Source organism: Dermacentor albipictus, chromosome 8, assembly GCF_038994185.2.
Source record: "Dermacentor albipictus isolate Rhodes 1998 colony chromosome 8, USDA_Dalb.pri_finalv2, whole genome shotgun sequence".
In the NCBI taxonomy this organism is placed as follows: domain Eukaryota; kingdom Metazoa; phylum Arthropoda; class Arachnida; order Ixodida; family Ixodidae; genus Dermacentor; species Dermacentor albipictus.
This window is the reverse complement of record NC_091828.1, coordinates 74,467,256-74,488,927: the sequence shown is the minus strand read 5'-3', so window position 1 is coordinate 74,488,927 and position 21,672 is coordinate 74,467,256. Positions and strand designations below refer to the sequence as shown.

The 21,672-nt window shown below is 47.9% G+C and overlaps 2 protein-coding genes across 2 annotated transcripts in view; one reads left to right on the top strand and one right to left on the bottom strand.

Moving 5' to 3' along the window:
- The window catches only part of LOC135920917 (sodium-dependent glucose transporter 1A-like), a 116,310-nt gene that overhangs the window by 29,165 nt on the left and 65,473 nt on the right, over positions 1-21,672 (bottom strand). The gene's annotated exons all lie outside the window — the stretch shown is intronic.
- Positions 4,056-16,906, top strand: LOC139048688 (sodium-dependent glucose transporter 1A-like). The gene is made up of 6 exons (XM_070523179.1): positions 4,056-4,390; positions 10,865-11,036; positions 11,462-11,588; positions 13,956-14,114; positions 14,480-15,390; positions 16,865-16,906. The coding sequence occupies exons 1-6, from the start codon at positions 4,056-4,058 to the stop codon at positions 16,904-16,906; spliced, it is 1,746 nt and encodes a 581-aa protein (XP_070379280.1).

The following is a 21,672-nucleotide window of genomic DNA, read 5'->3' as shown; positions in this document are numbered from 1 at the left end:
TGACAGAGCATTACCTGGCATTACCTGAGTGCATTACCTATAATGATTGCCTCTTTAACCTGAAGCAACCTCGTGAAATGCAATATTATTTTTAAAAGGGTAATAAAGCTATTGTTACCTCGTTTTGCAATTTTTTAGTACTACACATATATTCGATATTCGATATTCGATTCGATATTCGAAGACAGTTTTTCGCCTTATTCGTATTCGATTCGTATTCGAAAATTTCAATATTCGCACACCCTTAGTACAGACCTTATGAAGCATCTTCAAGTTTTGCTGTAAGACGCTCAGGCACACGTCGCAGCCATGACCTGATATGAGCCTTAACAGTATCCATCGTTCTATCTGGCAGTGAACTCACTGCATTTGAAATTGAATTGAGTGCAAAACAATGTAATACTTCAGGTTGCAGTACCCGGCAGCTGTAGACATGCGAACACAGTCAATGAACATCGATAAAAACATCTTTAAATGCAATACACGGTTATTTATCTCTTTTCATTCACTGGCATTAAACGGCATCTCCACAAAAGTACTTTTCAGTATGTTTTTCTATGTGCTTTCTATGAGCGGCATTTCATTCACAAATGTTGGCTTCGAGAGACGTGCATATCCGCCTACTACAAATGGTGCAACATCACGAGTCGTGAATCACGCACTGAATCGAAGAGAATTCTGTTTTAGAGCTTTTTGGCCAGTGGAATCCCATCTACGTTTCCTGTGAGCTGTACGACAGGAGGAAGGTTTTCTACGTGCGTTGGGCCATGCTACAGGCCAGACGCGAATCCAAAGTGCCTGTACTAGCCTGTACTCATGACAATAACTGAAAATGTGTCACTGCAGGTTTTGTCAGAAGCTATGAAGACGCCGCCCACATCGTTCGCATAGTTCGGAAGATCCGAAATCTTGCTGTTTCAGTAATCCTAGCTCTTTAGTGAGCGGCCTCCTAAAACAGCTGTTCACCGCCTGACGCCTCTTCAACGACCGCCAGTCACTGCACCATCACATTCGGGATAAGGCAGGCGGGATCGCGATGCGCTCCACTGGAAAATCGGCGTGGCGAAATCTGTTATCGCCTCAACACTGTCGCCGCTACTATCAATGACATCGTGCTGTGCGCTTTCGGTACAATGCGTGCAGGTACCGTTGCCTCTACAATATTCCGTCTGCAAAGTACGCGTAGTTTCTGAAAATAGGCGCCGACTATGGGGGGAGTGAAGGGGGGAGAGGCCCCAGAACCCTCCGAACCGCCCCAAAGTGTCATTGGCAGAGTTCTGTCACCCACATCGTTTGAGGTTTCGTTTGAGTAGCCTCGACCTTTTCACACGAAATTTGATTGGGGCTATGAGCTTACTGCATCATTGCTCCAAATACCGACGACATCTGACTGCTATACTACTACAATAATATACTATACTATCTATACTATACTACAATACTCACTACTACATCTTTCTCCAAATACTGACAATAGCAAGACAAGCACATTAGAAGTACCAGCGGTGGCTACTTCATCCGTATTTTCTCACTTCAGCATTTTAACATAATTTCCGCTGTGACACCATGCACATACACAAAATATTTAAATATATACACAGTACAAAGTTTATTATATCTTCAAAGAGAATGAGGTAGCCAATTGACAATGATTTCTAATGGTATGGATAGTCTATGCCTAGAGAATAAATATGTTGCCGTATGTTAACCAAGCTTCAAAATTTTTTGCGTGCTTTTTAGAGCGCAGCACCCAGGCGCCTGTTCCTGCGGTAAGCGTCGGCGTCCGCGTACCCCGTAACCGAGCGAACGCGCGCAGCGAAGGATGAAAGAGCGAACGCGGAGCGCAGCGGAAGACGAACGATGGCGATTGAAGGAAGTGGAGGAGGAAAGCGGAGCAGGAGGGTGAGCAGAACCGTGGAGCGGAAAGCGGAGGAGAAGCGTAGGGCGAAAACGTGAGAAGCAAAGCGTAGTGCCGCGCAAGACGGGCTCTGCGGCGAGGATGGCTACGAGATGGCGCCAGGGTAACGTGCATCGTCTGTTCATCGATGACCCCCGCCGACGACACCACATGTGGAAACAAAGCGCAGCATGAGCGGAGGTTTGTCTGCGGCGGCTGCTGTGAATCGCGCCCACGCATCAGTCACGCACGCGTTGCCTCTCGCGGTCTCCCGAATAGTGCTCCGTTTGCAACGTTCCGCGCGAGACAGATCGTCCGCACCAGCCGATATATGGCGAAATGAAAACACGTATAAAGCTGCGCTCAAATTTCGTGTTAGGAAGTATTGTAATCGTCGGTTAATTTTTGTACCCTGAGAAAAAGAACCTGTAGACTCAGTGACACCTTTGGCAGAGTCTTCTATCAGCAGCGCGTGAAATGCACCCGGATGACATGTGTCTCAGTATCGCTTTTCTTTTCAGTAAGCGTCGCTAACGACTCATGAGACAAAGCTCTTCTAATAATTCACAACATTCATTAGAGATGAAAACATGTCCAGTTACATGCAGAGGTCATAAATATGTATATAATTCACTCAGTAACGTAAAATGAGGCCAAGCCGGATTCACTCGCAATCAGAATCAAGAGCAGACATGCGCAGCAGCGCTTATACACGAACTTAACAAAAGAAAAAAGAGAGGCTGCAGTTTCGCCAGAAAAGCGAAACAGTATTAGTGATAGCGGAGTACAAGAAAATAATTACACGAAGGAAGATTACTCCACCGAGAGACGCCAGATTCTTGGTGATGCGAGATGACTCAGGCTGCGAAAGTGAACTATGAGGTCTTGTAAATACTCATTATAAGGCGGCCACTTCATTGAACAATTCTTCGAGGTCAGCCGAAGTTTCAAGTGTGTCCATTAATAAAGGTTATATATATATATATATATAAATATATATATATTTGGGAAGCTATACTTCGTTTCACGAGCTGTTTGCAACACGGTGGAAGGTAGGGGCCTCATAGCCAATCAGGGCTGCCGGAGCCCAGCAAATAGTCCGTCAAATATCTGAGCAGTTTAGGACTAGCTTTAAAACATTGCACACAAAAATTTAAAACAGTTTGGAGTGACAACTTTAAAGTATAGAGAGGCTTTGAATCAGTCGCGAAACTGATGGCAATGACCCGCACGAGCACAGCTCCTCGGAAGCCTGTTAAAAGGTGGTGATGCGCAGTCTTTCGGCAACATGGCGTCGCCCGATTCGGTTGTGTCCCTTGCGTGCCGTCCGTCGAATGTGCGCTGCTTCCCTAAGCTGGCGAAGCAGATAGCTTTAAACGTTCTTGAAGGGCTTCGCGTCGAGTGCGGAGGCAGTGCAAGCTTGAATTCGCTCATCAAGAGAACTGCAAAACTCACCCAGGTGAGCAAGCGAACGCTCTACCAGTGGGCAACATAGATGAAGAAGACGGGCAGAGTGTCGTCATCGAAGAAGCGTTGTGGTGGAAAAGGCGGTGAGCGGACAAGGAAGCAGGACGATTTTGACCTGAGCGTGTTTGCTAAGGGGACCTGAGCGTGTTTGCTAAGAGGGGAGATTCCGACTCTCGCCAAGGTTGTGCAGCGTTTCAAAATGGAGGACACGCTACCGACTGAATCCACAGCAACGATGCAGAGGACGATGAAGAAGCTCTGCTTCCGATACAAGAAACGGTCTCAGAATGCACTGCTGTTTCGAAGCGATGCACATCGTGCAGTGTCGCCGCCGGTAACTGCGCCAGACAGCGGAGCTGCGACGCCAGGGTAGGCTAATTTTTTTTCACCGATGAAACATGGGTCAACGCCGGCCACACGCGTAGTCAGGTGTGGATTGACGATACCACCCAGCCTGCGCACGAAGCGCGCGATCGGAACTCTCGTCTCGCATTCAGAACCCCAGTGGCAAAGGCGGTAGACTGACTGTGAAGCACTGCGGCAACGAACGCGGTTTTGTCGAAGAAGCTGCGGAATTCTTCCTAGCTAAGAAGAGCTCGGGCGACTACCACGGTGAAATGGACGGAGGCCACTATGAAAAATGGTTCTCACAGAAACTCCTTACCCAACTACCACAGGTAGTGTTACCGTCATGGATAACGCGCCATATCATTCTGTGAAGCAGGATGAAGTGCCGTGCATGAGCACCGTGATAATGGAGATAGAGGCATGGCTGTCGGGAAAAAGTGTTGCGCGGCGTAGCGACATGGTGCGAGCGCAGCTCATGAAGCTTGTGTACAGCGTGGACACAGGCGGGGACGGATGCCGTGTGGACTGCAGCGCTGAAGCTGCTGGCCACCAGGTTGTGCGCCTGCCACCCTACCATTGCCAACTGAACCCTATAGAGCTTGTTTGGAGCGACGCGAAGGGCTTCGTGGCGAGTGGAAATAAGACATTTAAGCTTCAAGACGTGGAGCATCTGCTTTGGCAAGGCATCGCGCAAGTGACTGCTGACAAGTGGAAGAGCTATGTGGAGCATGTTCCCAATCAGAAAAATGAGAAAACTGGACCACATAATCGACGATGCTGTTGACCAAGATCCTGCTGTTGTGATTACCCTGGAAGACGAAACAACCAGCGGTGCTGATTTCAGTTGCGACGGGGACGCTGAATTGTGAACCCCTCTAATGGGATGACTTGATTCATTTCTTGTCTGCACACAAGTCGAGTTCATTCAGCACTGTCGCAGTGAGTGCAGCGAAAATGCGCACGAGAACGTCTCCAACGAGCTATGGAAGACGTCGTAGTGGAGTGCTCAGAATTAATTTTGGCTGCTTGTGTCTAGAAAAAGAAATAGGACCAGTCCCATCGGAACGGGCTTCGCCCGTGTAAGAAGGAAACAGAAAAAGAAAACAAGAAAACGCCACCTGCTACAAACACTCTAAATATTAACACATTTCTTTTAACATAGATGGAGCCACCTGACATTATTGTCACGGGGCGACGTACAGGCTCGTAGCAACACAGTTTTCTGGTGCGCTCCATCCTGATTGGCTAAGCGGCCCCTAGCTTTCACACCGCTGCAAACCGCTTGTGAAACGAAGTTATAGGAGATCAGTGGGCCAGTTGATCTCTGAAATAATCACGGCACAATGGACAAGTTGAGGCTAACTAAAACTTGACGTTTAGTTGTGCGAACAGTTTAGAGATTGGAACACTTCTTCGTAAGGGCAGTTTCCAAGTTTGCGAGTTCTTTCGCCGTGGTAGCGTGGTGTCTCCGCGGCGTCGAGTCGCTTCACCGTCGAGCGCATTTGAAGGACAGGGTGGTCTGCCAACCGCTCCTGGTCCGCTTCGGCACTGGAGGCCGCTACGGAAACTTAAACGCTTCGGTGCAATGTTCGCAACTGCTTGAGCGTGCGCACCAGAGGATCGTAGTTGACGAAGAGACGGCAGAGGAGATGTCCGTGGACAGTTGAACCCGAGTGATATTCGGTTATTAAGACAGAAATATACGTTAAGCCACGATGCTTTACGCATTACGGGAAAAAAATAAGGCGATATTACGTGCCACAGATATTTAATGAACTTGGAGAAGCGTTTGGAAATTTCGAAACTAAACGAAAAATGACTAGAGCAATAAGGAAACGGTGCTCATCGTTGCGGGAAAATCACTGATGGCCTCTTGCATGTAGAAGGTTGCTTTTTTGGGTTTGCTCCTTAGATGTTCTGTGATCTGTGATATGGCTCATTGTCAAGCTAGTAGGATGTTCTTTTATTTATTTATTTACCTAGTTGAATTTTTGCTCGAGTTGTACTCATAAATGCTCTTTATGTCTCTATAATTTTGTATAATATGCATAGTGTGTACTAGCATGCCTTACTTCACTGTTTTGTGGTACACATTCGATGATTCACCGTGCTGCCTGAACAACCAGCAAGCACGCTGTGCTTAGGGAGGGCAGGAAATGAAAACCTATGTACCAAATGAAGATGAATGCATTTTGATTTGATTTGATTTACTCTAAAGCAACTGTTGAAGGAATCCAGCGTAAGCGCGAAAGCCCCTTAGCGAAAAGCGCCGTTAAGTGAAGGGAAACGGAAGCGCGCCACCGCGGCCGCCAGGATAATGAACTCGCACTACATGTGCTAAGGCCCGGTGGCCCTCAGCGAGTGTAGTAGACAAAGAACGCATGGTCGTAAACGGGAAGCGGAATGGCGATTTGAGGCGTCATAGAAATAGTTAGTTATTTTAGCTTATAATGAGCGCCTTTGTTATTATTTTCGTTTTGTCTTTTACATGTGTGTAAGTGAAGCGTGTTAAGCATAAGGAGTGAACATGACAATACACGAAAACAATCGAAAAATCTTCACGAGTACGGTCCTTTTCGATAGGCACGGTGCCGCGAGAGGAGTGCACTTTGACGTGCGTGTATAATTGGCCGAAAAAGATATAATCAAAGCGTACGCCAAAAGTCGACCAAATCGCAGCAACTTTTCAAACGGAGGACATGGACAGATTCTTTAAGAGTGGTTAGATCACTTCCTAGAGAGCACAGCAGCCAGAAACAACAGCCTGCGTGCCTTTCGGCAGTACACAAACCTGCATCCAGCACGCTTAGCAAAGCTCCGCAGGCATTGTCCTGAGGACGTCCTTTTGCAATCCGAAACCCGAGGAGGTATTCTGTAAGAGTCCACCTATATAGTGGACACGTCCATTTCGTCTGCTGTTGAAGTTCTGATTGGATGGGCTGCGCTGCGCTTGCGCAGCCGCCAGGAGCCGCAGCCAATCAGAACTTCAGCAGCAGGCGAAACGGGAATTTCCACTATGTGGACTCGCAGAACACCTCCCCAGACGTACTAATACGACCGCGGATGATATTATGCAGGCGTCCACAGCAATTTTATTTTCGGACAAAATAAAAAAAGATGTCTCCCAGAACGTTACGTCACCCTATCGTCCGCCGGGCGTCCGCTATCGGCTCTGGACGCTCGCTTCTTTATCGGGAGTCCTGCGGACATTAGTGGTCCAATGGGATGCAAACAGATTTTTACTCCTGATCCCCTTTGTTTTGCCGAAAGCAGCGAGGTGCTCAAAATCTAGTCTGACTTGCACGTCCCGGCCGTCCATTCTGTTACACTGATGACGATCGCCGTCGGCATCGATCGCGCATAACGGCAATTTCGATCGTCGTTAGGCCACGTCGTCGTCTTCGGCTTTGCCATTGCCACAACACGAAGAAAAAGGAAACTTCTGCACAACCGCCTTCATTTAGATTTGAAGCCGTGCCAGCGAATCAATGCGCATTTAGGAAATTGTTTGTTTTATACAGGGACGACGACTATTTATTCACGAAGAGGTATAGAAATCACGATCGGCCATGCACCGGCTTACATAGTTGGAGAGCGTTTCTCTCACGTGACGCGTGGACACCCGAGCGGCGCAGACAGAGCAACTATCGAGCTAGCAGCTGCGTCATTGCCCAACAACTTGGCAGACATGGAGGGTTAGGCTTCGCGCTCTACACAGACTCTGAAATCAGTGACATCTGTAAATGCATTTCGGAGGTCGGAACCAGCAAGGAAACAGTAGTTGACGAGGATTACATCATGTATACTTCATAGAAATTATCACTGAAAACGTTATAAATTATTCGTTGTTGCGCTAGTAAAAACAGCGTCAGTGGCACAAAGGCATACGTTACAATGATGATGGTAGGCCTCGAACGTGACACATGCCCGCAACAGAGGACACGCCGAAAAAAAGGTGGTTGGTGGAAAACAACGTCGAAGGCATCCAGATCATCCGTGCCAACAGCAACGTAGGTTACGCATGCAATAGCTCACAGGATTCCTGTCCTCCAAGTGCCCTATAAATAAGCATTACAATGTTCAGGAAAAATGAAATCGCACAAATATCGTAGGCGGCCCTGAGTAATTTTGTTCGTGGCATGAACTGTAGTAGAAGTTTTGACCTTAGAGTTGATTAATTCCCAGGCGGAACCTTCAAAACGACTCATAGACCCAGAAATGCAATAAACCTTTAGCCAAGCAACTGCCTCCTCACGTGCGGCTGTAAATATTGATATACACAAATATTTAGCGCCGCGGGTGAGGAGACAGTTCCCCTTTCCTCCTTCTATTCCCATTCTCTCTTACGCTCAATGTAACGTAGGAAATCGGGCGATCGTCTGGTTGACCTCCCTGCCACTCCACTCCATTGCTTTCTCTCTCTCTCTTTCTCTACACAAAAACTGAATTTAACAATGGCGTAAGGAGACTTCATATTTGAAGGTCATCATAAATGCCACGCTGGAGACACGTCAGGCAGGCAAGGGCTTGGACATTGTCTTACTGAGCGATGAAAAAGAGATGTCACTCTGTGCACGCGTTCTCGAAAACTTCTCACGCTGACCACAACGCCAGCTTACGTGAATAACACACACACACACACACACACACACACACACACACACACACACACACACACACACACACACACACACGCGCGCGCGCACGCACACACACACACACACACACGCACGCACGCACGCACGCAAACACACACACACACTCACGCACACACATACACACACACGCACGCGCACACATGCACATACACACACACACACACTTATCAACATGACGCACCAGGATTAAAATGTTGAGCCGCCTCGAACAGCTAGCAACAAAAGAGAAAGGATTAGAATAAACCTTCGGCCAAATAACTGCGATGAAAACTTCCATGAAGCTATACATTTTGACTAATAATTGCTACCCAATTTATACAGGGGAAGTCTGAGAGCACTAAAGTCTGTCCCTGCACGCGCAGTTCGAATCTCAGAACATGTATGTCATACATGTTATACTGAAAGGAAGGCTCGCACATCCCAAAAATATCACAGTTTTGCCATACGGGCGAAGCAATGTATGCAATAGGAACATATTAGAATATTACACGAAGTTAAGGCTCGTAGATGTAGGGACAGTATTAATTGACGTAAACGTAAGCTAATAAAAAAGGAGGGGTTCTGCTAGGGGCCATCAGTTTGAATCAAACCCTTAGTAAATTTCATTTACGTTTATTAATTAAAACCAAGATCTTTCTTAGCGACATTAGTACCACTTTTCCGTACCGGGTATGTTACGAACCTCTTCTCTGGGCCTATCCCGCAGTCGCGCCCAGCCGCGCCAATGAAATTGCATCATTTTAAGGCTTTACCTTTGTTATTGTTTCGCACTTTCAATACTTTAAAGTATTGAAGTATTAAAGTATGTATCTAAAATATGTGAGAGCAGAGCCTAATCAGGCTCGTCCAATTGGTCCTTCATCATCAGCCACGTCGCGTACATTGCAGCCTACCACAGATGGCTCCAACACGAACGTAATAAGATCAGCGTGATTATCAGAAGAGCATGCAAGACGGCGCTGGGTCTGTTCGAGTCCACGAGCACGACCCGCTTTTTACAACTCGGGATACACAATACGCTCGAAGAAATAGCCGAAGCGCAACGGAGCTCTCAACTGGAGCGGCTGCCCATGACCAAAGCCGGGAGGAAGATACTAGACGACCTGGGAATAGGACGCTCGAACGTGGTTGAGGTGAAGCCCCTCGTCCCCGAAGAGGTCCGACGCCAGACCATAATCGACCCCATACTGAAGAACATGAATTCCGAGTTGAACAAGGGAAGAAGAGCGGCGAGGGTCAAGGCTCTCCTCGACCTGCACGCCAACGACGAGCACGCGCGAGTACGTGGATGCGGTCGAATACCAACGGAACGCTTTCGCAGCGGTCGTCATAGAGGCGTCAACCGGCGCCACGAGGACTGCAGCGACCGTGAGAAGCGCCGGAGCGGAACAAGCGGTGGAGGTAGCCATCGCTCTGGCCATCGCCGACGCAGACTGCCACACGGTGCTGAGTGACTCGAGACAGGCGGTGCGAAACTGCGCCAAAGGCCAAATCTGCAGGGAGGCCAAGCGCTTACTGCGAGCGGCCAAACTACAAGGCAGAAAAGTAAGACTCAAGTGGTTCCCGGCGCACGCGGGCGACGCGTCGGAACGCAGTGAGAACCACAATGAAACGGCACACGCAGCGGCGCGAGCGCTAACCAACCGAGCCCCGGCGATAGACCGTCCGACGGGGTTCAGAACCAAGGACCGCATGAAAGACTACAACGAAATCACGAGGGCCTACCACCTGGCTCGAAGGGCTCTCGTGTGTGGCGGAATTAGAGGAATTGTTTAAGGTAGAGTTAAGGTACTCAAACACAAGACCTTTCCTGGGGGAAAAGAAGTAATTGGAAGTAACAAAACGCATTCGAATGAAAATGTCAAGTAATGTAAGAAATGTTTCGAGAACGCAGGCTTTCTCATTCATCCTCTTTAACGCGTGAACGTTCTTTAATATATTTGACGTACTAAAGAGATGTGACCTGGTGATGGTGCCGGCTGCTATGAGAAAAATGAATGATAAATTATTGTTAACAGAAATACAGAGAACACAAATAACCACAAGATAGAGATGGATAGATGGATGGATGGATGCAAAACTTTGATAAGGTCCTGAGGTACGCGACTCAGCGCGCTGCGGGCCGCTCCCTCGTTGGGACAGTCAGGCCTTTCCCGACCGCCGCATCGTGGGCCCTCTGGACAGCCCATAGTTGCGCCCCGGCATCAGGGCTCTTGATAGCGGAGAGCCACTTGTCTTCATTGATTTCTTCTGTGCCTCTTTCTTCTGGCGTTGCCCCTCGTTACGAGGCACAAGATAGAGAAAAAAAAAGCATTTCAAAATTTAGTCTGCTTTTCTTCATTACAGATGATAACACCGTCCCAGAAACTTAAGGAGCACTTGACAAACATCAACCAACCTATCATATCTCACAATGGGAAATCACCGCACGAACACTACGTGCTTATCTCTGGACAACATTCAGGGAAAGATTGGCATCCAGTATTCGTCGCAGTGCCGTCAGGGACGTGGCGTACTTGCATCGCTCGGTGTTAATCGAGGTGCTCAGTGCCGACATCGATCACTCCAACGGGTACCACACCGATTACACAAGGATGCCTTCCCGCAAGGAGCTGTGGTTGAACTTGGGCAGGACGTGCAACTTGAGCCTTGGTAATTTAGCAACGGTAGGAACAATCTTGCTTACACACCCTCAACCTTTAAAAGCTTTGCAACTTGGGGCAATTTGTTTTTGGCGGCGTCTATCCCCGGTATCGCAATTGGGCTTATGCTTATATTAAGCTTTATGCTTATCACATCTTATATTATGCTTACGCGGGTTACGTCTTTAGCATTAAATCGCGACGCACTAAATGCTGGACTCCCATTGGCTAAAACGGATCGTGAAAGTTTATGCGCCTTCTTTGGCTGTGGGAACAGAAAAGTTGGAATTTGTCACGCTTCTCCTTACAAGTTATCGTAAACATTATACCATTAATATACAGCGCTTGGTGTACAGATCTCAGCCGCATTTTCCAGCTATATGTAAAATTGTACACGCAGTGACATGCATATTCATTCACCCCCTCCGGCGTTCCCATTTTTCGCAAAGGGATTGGTCGTCTCCATGACTGGAGTGGCGCTGCTGGATCTGGCAGAGGTATACGGCTCAAGCCTCGCCGACGTATCGTATCTCATCACGACCCGTGGCGTGGGCAACCTACTGGGATCGATTCTCGGTAAGTTAGCCAAACCAGAATCGTCGCGTAGCATAGTGTATGGAATCTCTTGTGGAGATTCCACGTGTAGACAATCATGGAGATTAGCGCAAAATCATTGTAGCGACAGAGACTACAGTGTATTTATACAGAAAAGAATTAAGATACAGATTGGATTAGAGAGGTTGGTCAGAAACGATGTGAACTTAGAAAGTGTAGGCAGACTAATGCAATTGAAATTAAAAAAAATGTTTTTAGCCAGGAAGGTTAAGAAAGACAAGGGGACTTCGCCCTGACAAAAAAAAGGTTCCCTTCCCGAGACGCTGGCAACTGTTGAAGACATCCCTATAGACCACTGCTGGTCGTTTCAGTGCAAAGAGCGTTTTCAACGGCGAGGAGCGTTACTATACACAGTGCGTTCTATGGATAGTTAAGGAAGTTTCGTAGCCTTGATTTACTCGCAATCATTCTTATAGTGCTTAAAGAACAAATCTACCACTAGAGGGAGGAGTACGCAGCAAGGAGCATAAGCGACGACACTAGGAGAACTTCCTGAATATTTGTCTCCAGTGGTAAACATCTGAGGTTTCTACTGAATTAAAAGCTTTCTAGTAATCAATGAAAGCGATATATAAGGGTTGCTTATATTTCGCACATTTCTCTACCACCTGATTGATAGTGTGAATATGGTCTATTGTTGAGTAGCCTTTACGAAATTCTGCCTGGTCCTTTGGTTGACAGAAGTCTAAGGTGTTCCTGATTCTATTTGTGAATACCTAAGTAAATACTTTGTTGGCAACGGTCAGTAAGCCAATCGCTCTATAATTTTTCAAGTCTTTGGCGTCCCCTTTCTTATGGATTGAAATTATGTTGGTGTTCTTCCAAGGTTCCGGTACACTCGAGATCATGAGGCATTGCGTATACAGGGTGGCCAGTTTTTCTAGGCCAATCTGCCCACAATCCTTCAACAAATCGGCTGTTATCTGATTCTCCCCAGCTTCCTTCCCCCTTCGCATAGCTCCCAAGGGTTTTTTACGTATTTTCCGGCGTTACTTGTGGGATGTCGAATTCCTCTAGACTATTCTCTCTACCATTATCGTCGTGGGTGCCACTGGTCATGTATAAATCTCTATAGAACTCTTTAGCAACTTGAAATATCTCATCCATATTAGTAATAGTATTGCCGGCTTTGTCTCTCAATGCATACATCTGATTCTTGCCAATTCCTAGTTTCTTCTTCACTGCTTTTAGGCTTCCTCCGTTACTGAGAGCATGTTCAATTCTATCCATATTATACTTCCTTATGTCAGCTGGCTCACGCTTGTTGATAAACTTGGGAAGTTCTGCCAGTTCTATTCTAGCTTTTAGTTCTATTCTAACATTGGCGTTTCTAAATCAGATTCGTCTCCTGCGATAGCTTATTGGTATCCTGTCTAACGAAGTTACCACCCACTTCTATTTCACAATCCTTAATGATGCACGTAAGAATGTCGTTCATTGCTTCAACATTAAGGTCTTCTTTCTGAGTTAAAGCCGAATACCTGTTTTGTAGCTTGATCCGGAATTCCTCTATTTTCCCTGTCACCGCTAAGTCATTGATCGGTTTCTTATGCACCAGTTTCTTCCGTTCCCTCCTCAAGTCTAGGCTAATTCGAATTCTTACCATCCTATGGTCACTGCAGCGCACCTTGCCGAGCACGTCCACATCTTGTAGGATGCCAGTGTTAGCGCAGAGTATGAAGTCTATTTCATTTCTAGTCTCGCCATTCGGGCTCCTCCACGCCCACTTTCGGCTATCCCGCTTGCGGAAGAAGGTATTCATTATCCGCATATTATTCTGTTTTTCAAGCTCTGCTAATAACTCTCTCCTGCTATTCCTAGAACCCATGCTATATTCTCCCACTGACTTGTCTCCAGCCTGCTTCTTGCCTACCCTGGCATTGATCTGGAGATATGCGCCATCGAATTCGCCGTAAAAATCCACTGTTATTGCAGTTACGTTTTTAACAAAACGCTCTTCTATGCATTGCAGCATAAAAGTAGCTGGAACGCCCATGCATTTCGTCCCGCACTTTGGGAGATAACATCTCGAAACTGCTGTCACCCTGGAGATTCGTTTCAAATGGATACGCCTTGCAAACTCACCGGCTACGTGTCGTAAATAGCAATATGTGCTGTAAAAGAATTGATTAAGAAATTAGTGAATTCTTGTTAGCTAGTTGAATATGTGTTTAGGTTGCTTGTGCCAGTAATGTCCACCTCTTCGAAAAATCCAGCTCAGGGAGGCGCAGAGCTCCAACGTGGCGTTTTGGGCTGAGCATGCAGTGAATTCTTTGGTTCTCACTGAGTATAGAGCATTGATGTCGGCGTTTTGATTCTGTCTTACAGGAGGTAAGCTTCACGACACGTACAACACGCAGGTGGTATCAATTCTGGCGATGGTAGCGAGCTCCATCACGGTGACCGTGACTCCGCTCTGTGGATATCTGGCAATGGCCCACATTGCTGTCTTCTTGTGGGGACTCAGCGTGGCCTCCTTCCGCACAGGTGGGCATAAAGCGTCGAATTTAGAAAAGCAGTTGTTGCTCTTGAGTGGTTCTTAAAAACATTTGATGCTCAACTGCGCTGACGGCGTGTCATATATAGAGCTTTAGAAACAAGGAATCTAAAATTAGTGGGTGCTATGGGCCAGAACAACAAAGGAACGAAGAATGTGTAGTACGAAGCGAGAAGGATGAGCGAGAATAATCAGCATATATTCGTGTAACGCCTATTCTTCGTGTCTTAATCATGTCTCATGATCTGGCCGACTGTTCCGGGCGAGCTTTCTTTTTATATTATAAACGAGAATCAAACAATCTCTACAACACGTAGTGCGCATGGAATATGGCGTGTTGCTTACTTGCGTGCAGGTGCCAACGTGTGGATCATCAGAATGTGGTCTGAGAACACCAGCCCACCACTGCAAGTTTTTCACTTGGCTTTCGCTATCGGGGGTCTTCTGGGGCCGTTCGTTGCCCGACCGTTCCTGTCCACGGGTACAGGAGGGAACGCCACCGCAGCAAACGCTACCGAAATCGCAGACCCGAGCTGGAAGTACACGAGCTACTCTCCCGTCGAACTCGTCGAACCGTGGAGCCATTCTTCATCGGGACAAAACAGGGGCACCACTCACGTCTACTGCGCCTTCGGAATTGTCGGTGGCTTTTATTTAGCTTTGACCGTCTTGATGGTAGTTCTGTACTTCGTGGACAGGAGCGACATTGAAGAGGACGCTGTGTCCGCCACACACGAGAGGCCTTCTGAGGACAGCGCACCCCGCAATCCCGTCCGTTTCACCCGGACTGTCCTAGCATTCATGTGTATCTACTCAAGCGTTTTAGTAGCGCTTGAGATCACAACGTCTCAGATGCTGGCGACGTTCGCGGTCAAAAGCGACCTCCATTTCTCCAAGTCGTCTGCTAGTGGCGTCGAGGCCATGTTTTTCTTCGGCTACGTGGCGAGTCGCCTGACTGCAGCTGTCGTGACCATGAAAATGCCAGTCCTCTGGGTTGTAGTGGTCGCTCACGTCATTCTCGTTCCCACAGCAGCTGTGCTCGTCGCATTCGGTGCTACAAATGCTACGGTATTCCGAGTAGGGGCAGCGCTCACGGGCATCGGCCACGGCCCCATAAACGCAGGTTTGGTCTCCTGGACGGCTGGCTACATCAGTATCACGAATAAGATGATGTCCCTATCAATTGTGGCAGCAGCTATCGGATCTATGACACTGCCAGTAATTGTCGGCCAGTTCCTGGACAAAAATCCGAACGTCTTTCTTTACGTGAGCCTTGCAGCTGTCCTGTTGTGCGTAACAATTTTCACTGCAATGTATACCTATGTAAGAAGACGGCCGGAACTGAGCAACGACAAACAGCTGCTCGTTAATGCAGTTGATGACGCGCATGGTGACGCATCTTCATGATGCTAATTGTTGATATTTATCAGTTATAAAAAAAGAAATAGCATAGTGCACGAACAAGTATTTTTTGATTGCAATAGTGATTATGTGGACACATCCGGCGCATTTCTGCCATCGCCGTCACCGTGAGGTCCCGCATAAAGTCCAAGGGCGACAAAACCGTTGCCGTGCGCCGTGTGTTGAATGTGCGAGTGAAAGCGCGCGAAGATGAGCCGGCGATAGTGGCTCGATCTCGCGCACGCAAGCGAAGAAAGCGGGAAAAAATGGCTGTGGCTTAGCTAAGGTTAAGCCCAGGATGCGAAGCATACGAGCCTTTATTTTAGTTGTTGAACCACTGTTCGCCCTGGACACGGAGCAAGGTAACTCAGGAGGGATCCGATGCACAACTGTGCGTAAGCGACTGACTGCTTTATCTATGCCGACTGGGCGAGCAGACGGCGTTGGGCGACTCGTTCGTTATCTTGCTTATTGGACGCGGCCCGCCGCTTGCGTTTCACCGCGAGCGCGGGCCGACATCGCCTTCGTTCCATCCACCACGCGGTGCTTGAAACGCTTCCTCCTCGCCGTATGCGTGATGCTCCGCTCGCCCACGCTAGAGCGAGTGGGATGATTCTTCTCCTTAGCTACCTTGTTCCGTACCGCTGGATGAGGCAAGCGCAGCTGCTTATATACCGCCGCGACGCCGCGAGCGACGGCGCGAGTTGGAGCCCCGTTTCTCCTCTGTCGTGACGTCACGGTGTCACGTGGTCAGCCTTGAAGGCGACGCCGCGAGCGACGGCGCGAGTTGGAGCCCCGTTTCTCCTCTGTCGTGACGTCACGGTGTCACGTGGTATGGTATGGGGTCACTCACGGAGGAAGGAAACTAAGGAGAGGCCCTGACGTCACTCTTTGTGAAGCAAAAGTGAAGCCGGAAGTTGGCGTTGCTCATGGCTATGCTCCGCCTTTTGTGCCACCCTCCTCTCTTGTTTACATCTTTCGCGAAACCACACCGCGCTGCGCGTGGTTTCGCGCGCGGAGCGCTCGCGCTCGCGCAACATCCGGCAGAGCACGGTGCAGGTAACACAGCGCAACAAGACACGGTGACTAACGCAAACCCGCCCACACAGCGCCTTTGCCACGGCACTAAACCTACCAGAGCAACACGTGTGAGCGCTCAAACAACGCCGCCATTGTGGCCCAAAAGGCGTGGCCATACAGCAAAAAAAAAATAAAAAAGCAGCAAAAAAATGAGAACCTACACGTCATTTCCGCCACATTTTTCTCCTAGCGCGCGCGGGGGGGGGGGGGGGGGTGTAGGGCCTCTCCTTAGTTTCCTTCCTCCGTGGGGTCACTAAAGGTCATTGAAGGTGACACCGCCGCGCCTGAGGAGCTGGGTTGAGCTCTAGTAATATACTTCGCATAAAAACGCGCAATCTTCCGTCGCACTCAACGATCCGGGGGAGAGTAGGGAGAAGGGGCGGGTTCTACTCGGGCGACCCGGGCGACAGATGCAAGATACAGCGGCCCGAGCGGGCCTCTGTATATTGAAAGCCGTTTGCGACGGGGACATAGTCCGTGCGCGCGCTTTCACGTCTCGTATTTTCGAGGCTTAGTTCTCCTCGATGCGAGACGTAGCACGAATGTCATTTCGCTCGCTACTGCGGCTGCCGCGCTTCCACCTTCCAGCGTTTTGACAGCTAGTTTCCGCGGTCGTCGAGTGAGGTGCGTTCATATTTGCTTCAGCGCGTGGGGCACCATGTTTGTTAATTTAGTTAGCTTAGAATGTTTACAAGTTTACACAGCCGATAAAACTAGAATCCTTACTTTGTATAGCTAGCTGTCCACTTATTTGCTATCGCAATCAATATTTAGCCTTTTAGGCGAAACAGCAACTTCTTGTCCTCGTAAGTTTCTTAGCCCATCGACGTCTTCGGTGAGGCTAGCAGTGCGCTTTGCAGAATGCGTTAATGTGCAACTCTTCCTCCGCACTCCAAAGGGTTACAATAGGCATTAACTCTCTAAAAGCATACGTTTCCCTAAACGTGAGCTAACACTAAGCCGAAGGCAGATGCATTTATTAACGTTGGCATCGTTTTGAATTTTATCATCGCACAGGATATTCTCGTCTCAAATCTCTGAATAATATTGAGCACAAACCGATAATGCCTCTCCAACGTACAGACGGAGTCTGCTAACTAACATATGGGAGATAATTTTCCACACACTGTCGAATTATTGAATAACTTACCTAGATGGTTCTCTGCGTTCATTGCCGACTAATCAATTTCAGAAAGAACTGCCTAACCAGGTTGGTTGACATGTTATGTTCATAAGTTATGTAACCCACCTCTGCTATGTCTTCAAAATGAGATAGCAGTATTTGTAAATAAAAAATAAATAAATAAAATAAATAAATTTGTCCGCACGTGTCATTCGTGTGATCTTGCCTTTGCGAGCTCCCTCAGCAACTTGGTTAGAGTACCGGAACTTTTCCAGAATATGTACGCTGATATAGTAGGAAGAAGACAACTTTCATAACCGGACATATCCCTCGGGTGCCTCTTTTGGCGTCACCTGATTATTGCTTGAAATTCATGTACTGCAGAAATGCGATACGTCTATTCTACCTGCACTTATAGATGGGCGCACGTTATGTAGACCCCAAGATTGCCCACTTTCCTTTGCAACAACAGCGTCATCGATGTCGGAGTATCCCCGAAAACAATGTTCACTGAACTACGCTGGGCTTCTGCGTTATTTTCAAGTGCAGTACGACAGCTAGCTGGGCGAGTCGCTACATCTGCATTATCATCATTACAGCGCGCACTAAAAACGCCTTGAGCGGCAAGTCGCACGGCAATTTTGCCTGTATTGTCGGGCTTTTTAACGCTGTGGAAAACACTTTTATGTAGGACCTATTCAGCACCAGAAAGCTGTATCAAGAGTTTTTCATGTTGCTGTAGTTTTCTCATTGATACTTTTCATTCAATTATAATATTTCCGAAGTTGATTAATTGGTTAAGACTAATCTAATTAGGCGAAATCGAAAAATAATCTGAGTATCTCCAAGCGACGGCAAACAACATAATTTTGGTTCTGTCTAACTATGTGGCATTTGCATATCTTTAATATTTGGCTGAATGTTTGAGACTGAAATGATAAGAAGAATAAGAATAGGCTGGGGCGCGTTTGGCAGGAATTCTCAGATCATGAACAACAGGTTGCCATTATCCCTCAAGAGCAAACTGTATAACAGCTGTGTCTTACGAGTACTCACCTACAGGGCAGTAACCTGGAGGCTTACGGAAAGGGTTCTACTTAAATTGAGGACGACGCAATGAGCTATGGAAAGAAGAATAGTAGGTTTAATGTTAATTGGAGGGGGGATAAGAAGAGAGCAGGTTGGGTGAGGGAAAAAACGCTAGTTAGTGACATGTAAGTTGAAATCAATAAAAGGAAATGGGCATTGGCAGGGCATGTAATGAGGAGGGAATATAACCGATGATCATTAACGGTTATGGATTGGATTCCAAGTGAAGGGAAGCGTAGCAGGGTGCGGCAGAAAGTGGGCGGATGAGCTTAAGAAGTTTGCAGGGACAACGTGACCCCAATTAGCACATAATCAGGCTGGTTGAAGAAGTATGGGAGAGGCCTTTGCCCTGCAGTGAGTGTAGCCAGGCTGATGATGATGATGAATGTTTGGCTCAAGTTATGTGGGACACCCTGTATATGGTCATACAAACTAAAGATTAGGACAGGTTGGAACCATACCCCCGTCCGGTTACGCCAATGGTTCGAGCGTGGCCTACATTAAAAATCATCGCCCAAGCACTCCGTACAGATGCTTAACCAGCAAAGCCGAAACGTGCGGGCCCTGTGTTTATCATTGGGTTAATCCCGACAGTCTATTAAACGACGGCTTGATAGGCTGCCTGATCCTCGGTCGCGGCTGCTGCTTGCACCGGCTGCACGAGCCTGTTCTTGTGCCGGGGCTGCAGCATTGGCATGGCGCAGACGAGCTCGTTCCCGGTTCTGCTAGCGGCGTCACTGATAGAAAGCTGCCTGCTCATAAGGAGTACGTATGACACGTGGCCTACCATTTCGGAGCCGGAGAAAAACTGCTGCGCGTGCGCTCAGCTGAAACAAAGAGCAACGACGTCAATACTGGCGCAGCTAATCCAACACCACCTTGATAGAGCAAGGTCTTTTCACTCCGATCCGTCACGTCATGTTACTAAAGTAACGTCATGTAATCTAATGGGGATGCTCCCGAGTCACAGTGACCTTGACGTCACCTACTTCATCGCGTCAGCCTTGTCAGTGGAAATGTCGTGCCAGATAACGTGACGTCATGGATCGGAGTAAACATGCCTTGTGCTATCTGGGTGGCGTTGGCTAATCGCACGCCTCTCTTTCTCTCTTCTTTTCGCGCACGCGCATGGGGTTGCGCCGGAGATGTTTGCGGTGTGCAGGCGACCGATAGATGGACGGACGGATGGACGAATCGGCTAGCCATATACACCTTCCCTGTTAAAGTGCCATATTGTTCAGCGCTCGCGAACAATTGCGGCATGTAGCTCGCGAGCAGCAGGCAAAATAGCAAATAGGACACCGCACGGCCCTTGCTTCCTGAGCGCACGAGGAGTGGCTTAACTGCATAGCTGGAACATAACGGCGGATTTATGCGGAACCCTGTTCCTTGCGGGAGCATATACAGGGACACCAAAGTAGAACGGCGCCCCCCTCTCTCTCCTCTTCTCCGGTGCCTCGCAGCGGTACGGTGCCCCGCGCGCCACAGAAGATGGCGCGCTTCCTCCCTGCTTTTGTCTATTTCGCGCGGGTGAGACTGAGTCGCGATCTTTGTCGGCGCTCTAACGCCTTCACTCGCACATACAGCGTAGGGCGCGCGGCGACGGTGTTATCGCCCTTGGACTTTATGCGGAAGCTCATGGCGACGGCGAAGCCGCGACGCTGACGCTGACGTCGACGGCTGAAATGCGCTTGGAGCGCCCATTTAATTGCTATCCGAATAAAACGTTATGTAATAACAAATGCAGGAAAACATTTTCTATAAAGGTAGTCCTAATTTCTACGTTAGCACAATTTATTACGCCCAAGTTCCTCGCCCTTTCTTTCCTCGTCTGTTTGGCACTACTCCAGGTAGCTATTTGGTTAAGCACCAGCAAACCGAAAGGTCTAATAGTGCATGTTCTTGGGCACTTGGTTCATACATAGTTAAGCGAGGTGCTACGCATGACAAACATGGACAAGAAGAGCACAAGAACGGGCGCAGACTCGCCACTGGGTTTTGTTCAGAAGAACACGCATATTTATAACTTCATGTCTGCAAGATCATCGCCTACGCGCATGCCAGAAACCTGCTTTCATTCTGATACAATCTGATCAAGGTAGCAGTGGAACAAATGTTGTGCTCTGTTGTGCTCTTGTTCCTATGCCAGTCGCATCGGGCTTCCTCTTCGTAACGGTACTTTTTCCGGTGTTCAGCGATTGTTTGATTGTGCGTTATAATAGGCAATCATATATTTCTTTAATTTCATGTCCGTGGTCTGACTGTCATGAGAAAATGTATTGGCTAACGCTAGCACCGTCCTTGTAAAAGCGATCCTGTCTGATGCACGAATAAATTCAGATGTGAGTGAAGCTTTTTCCTGTCTTGTCCCTGCCTTGGCCTTACTTCAATTTGTTTCAAGTCTTGCTGCACCTCAGTAATAAGTGGCGAAGGTCAACACTGCAGCACAACACTACGCAAATTTGTCTCCTTTAATTGCCCACTGATATTGTGTCCCTTCTGCAAGGCGTTCCACACATTGCACAACCTCCAGAAGCTTGTGAAAGGTGGTCGTCGGTACTTATTGTTATGTAGACGACAGCGCTTCGATGCGAGTTTGGTCATTTTTATGGTATTGATACAAACGCTTCAAATTACATGAATTCTTAATATACTTCCTTCGCACATCAATGTTATTCATGAAAACCGTAGAAACTTCCTGGTGTCAGTGAAAGATGGACAGAATCTCAGGCGAACCTGGGGACTGACACTCAGTCACACAGTTGTTGTCTTCACACTTTCTTCGTGCTTTCTAAATAGGTTTAGCTTACAGATTGCGTCGAACCACATAAATCTACTGATATTTCACTTACTTA

What these genes read in the sequence shown, in the direction of transcription:
- LOC139048688 (XM_070523179.1), top strand. Translation starts at nt 4,056, where the DNA reads ATGGATAACGCGCCATATCATTCTGTGAAGCAGGATGAAGTGCCGTGC. An exon ending in GACGTGGAGCATCTGCTTTG is followed by an intron (nt 4,391 to 10,864) that starts GCAAGGCATCGC and finishes TATTCGTCGCAG; the next exon opens with TGCCGTCAGGGACGTGGCGT. An exon ending in CCTACTGGGATCGATTCTCG is followed by an intron (nt 11,589 to 13,955) that starts GTAAGTTAGCCA and finishes TCTGTCTTACAG; the next exon opens with GAGGTAAGCTTCACGACACG.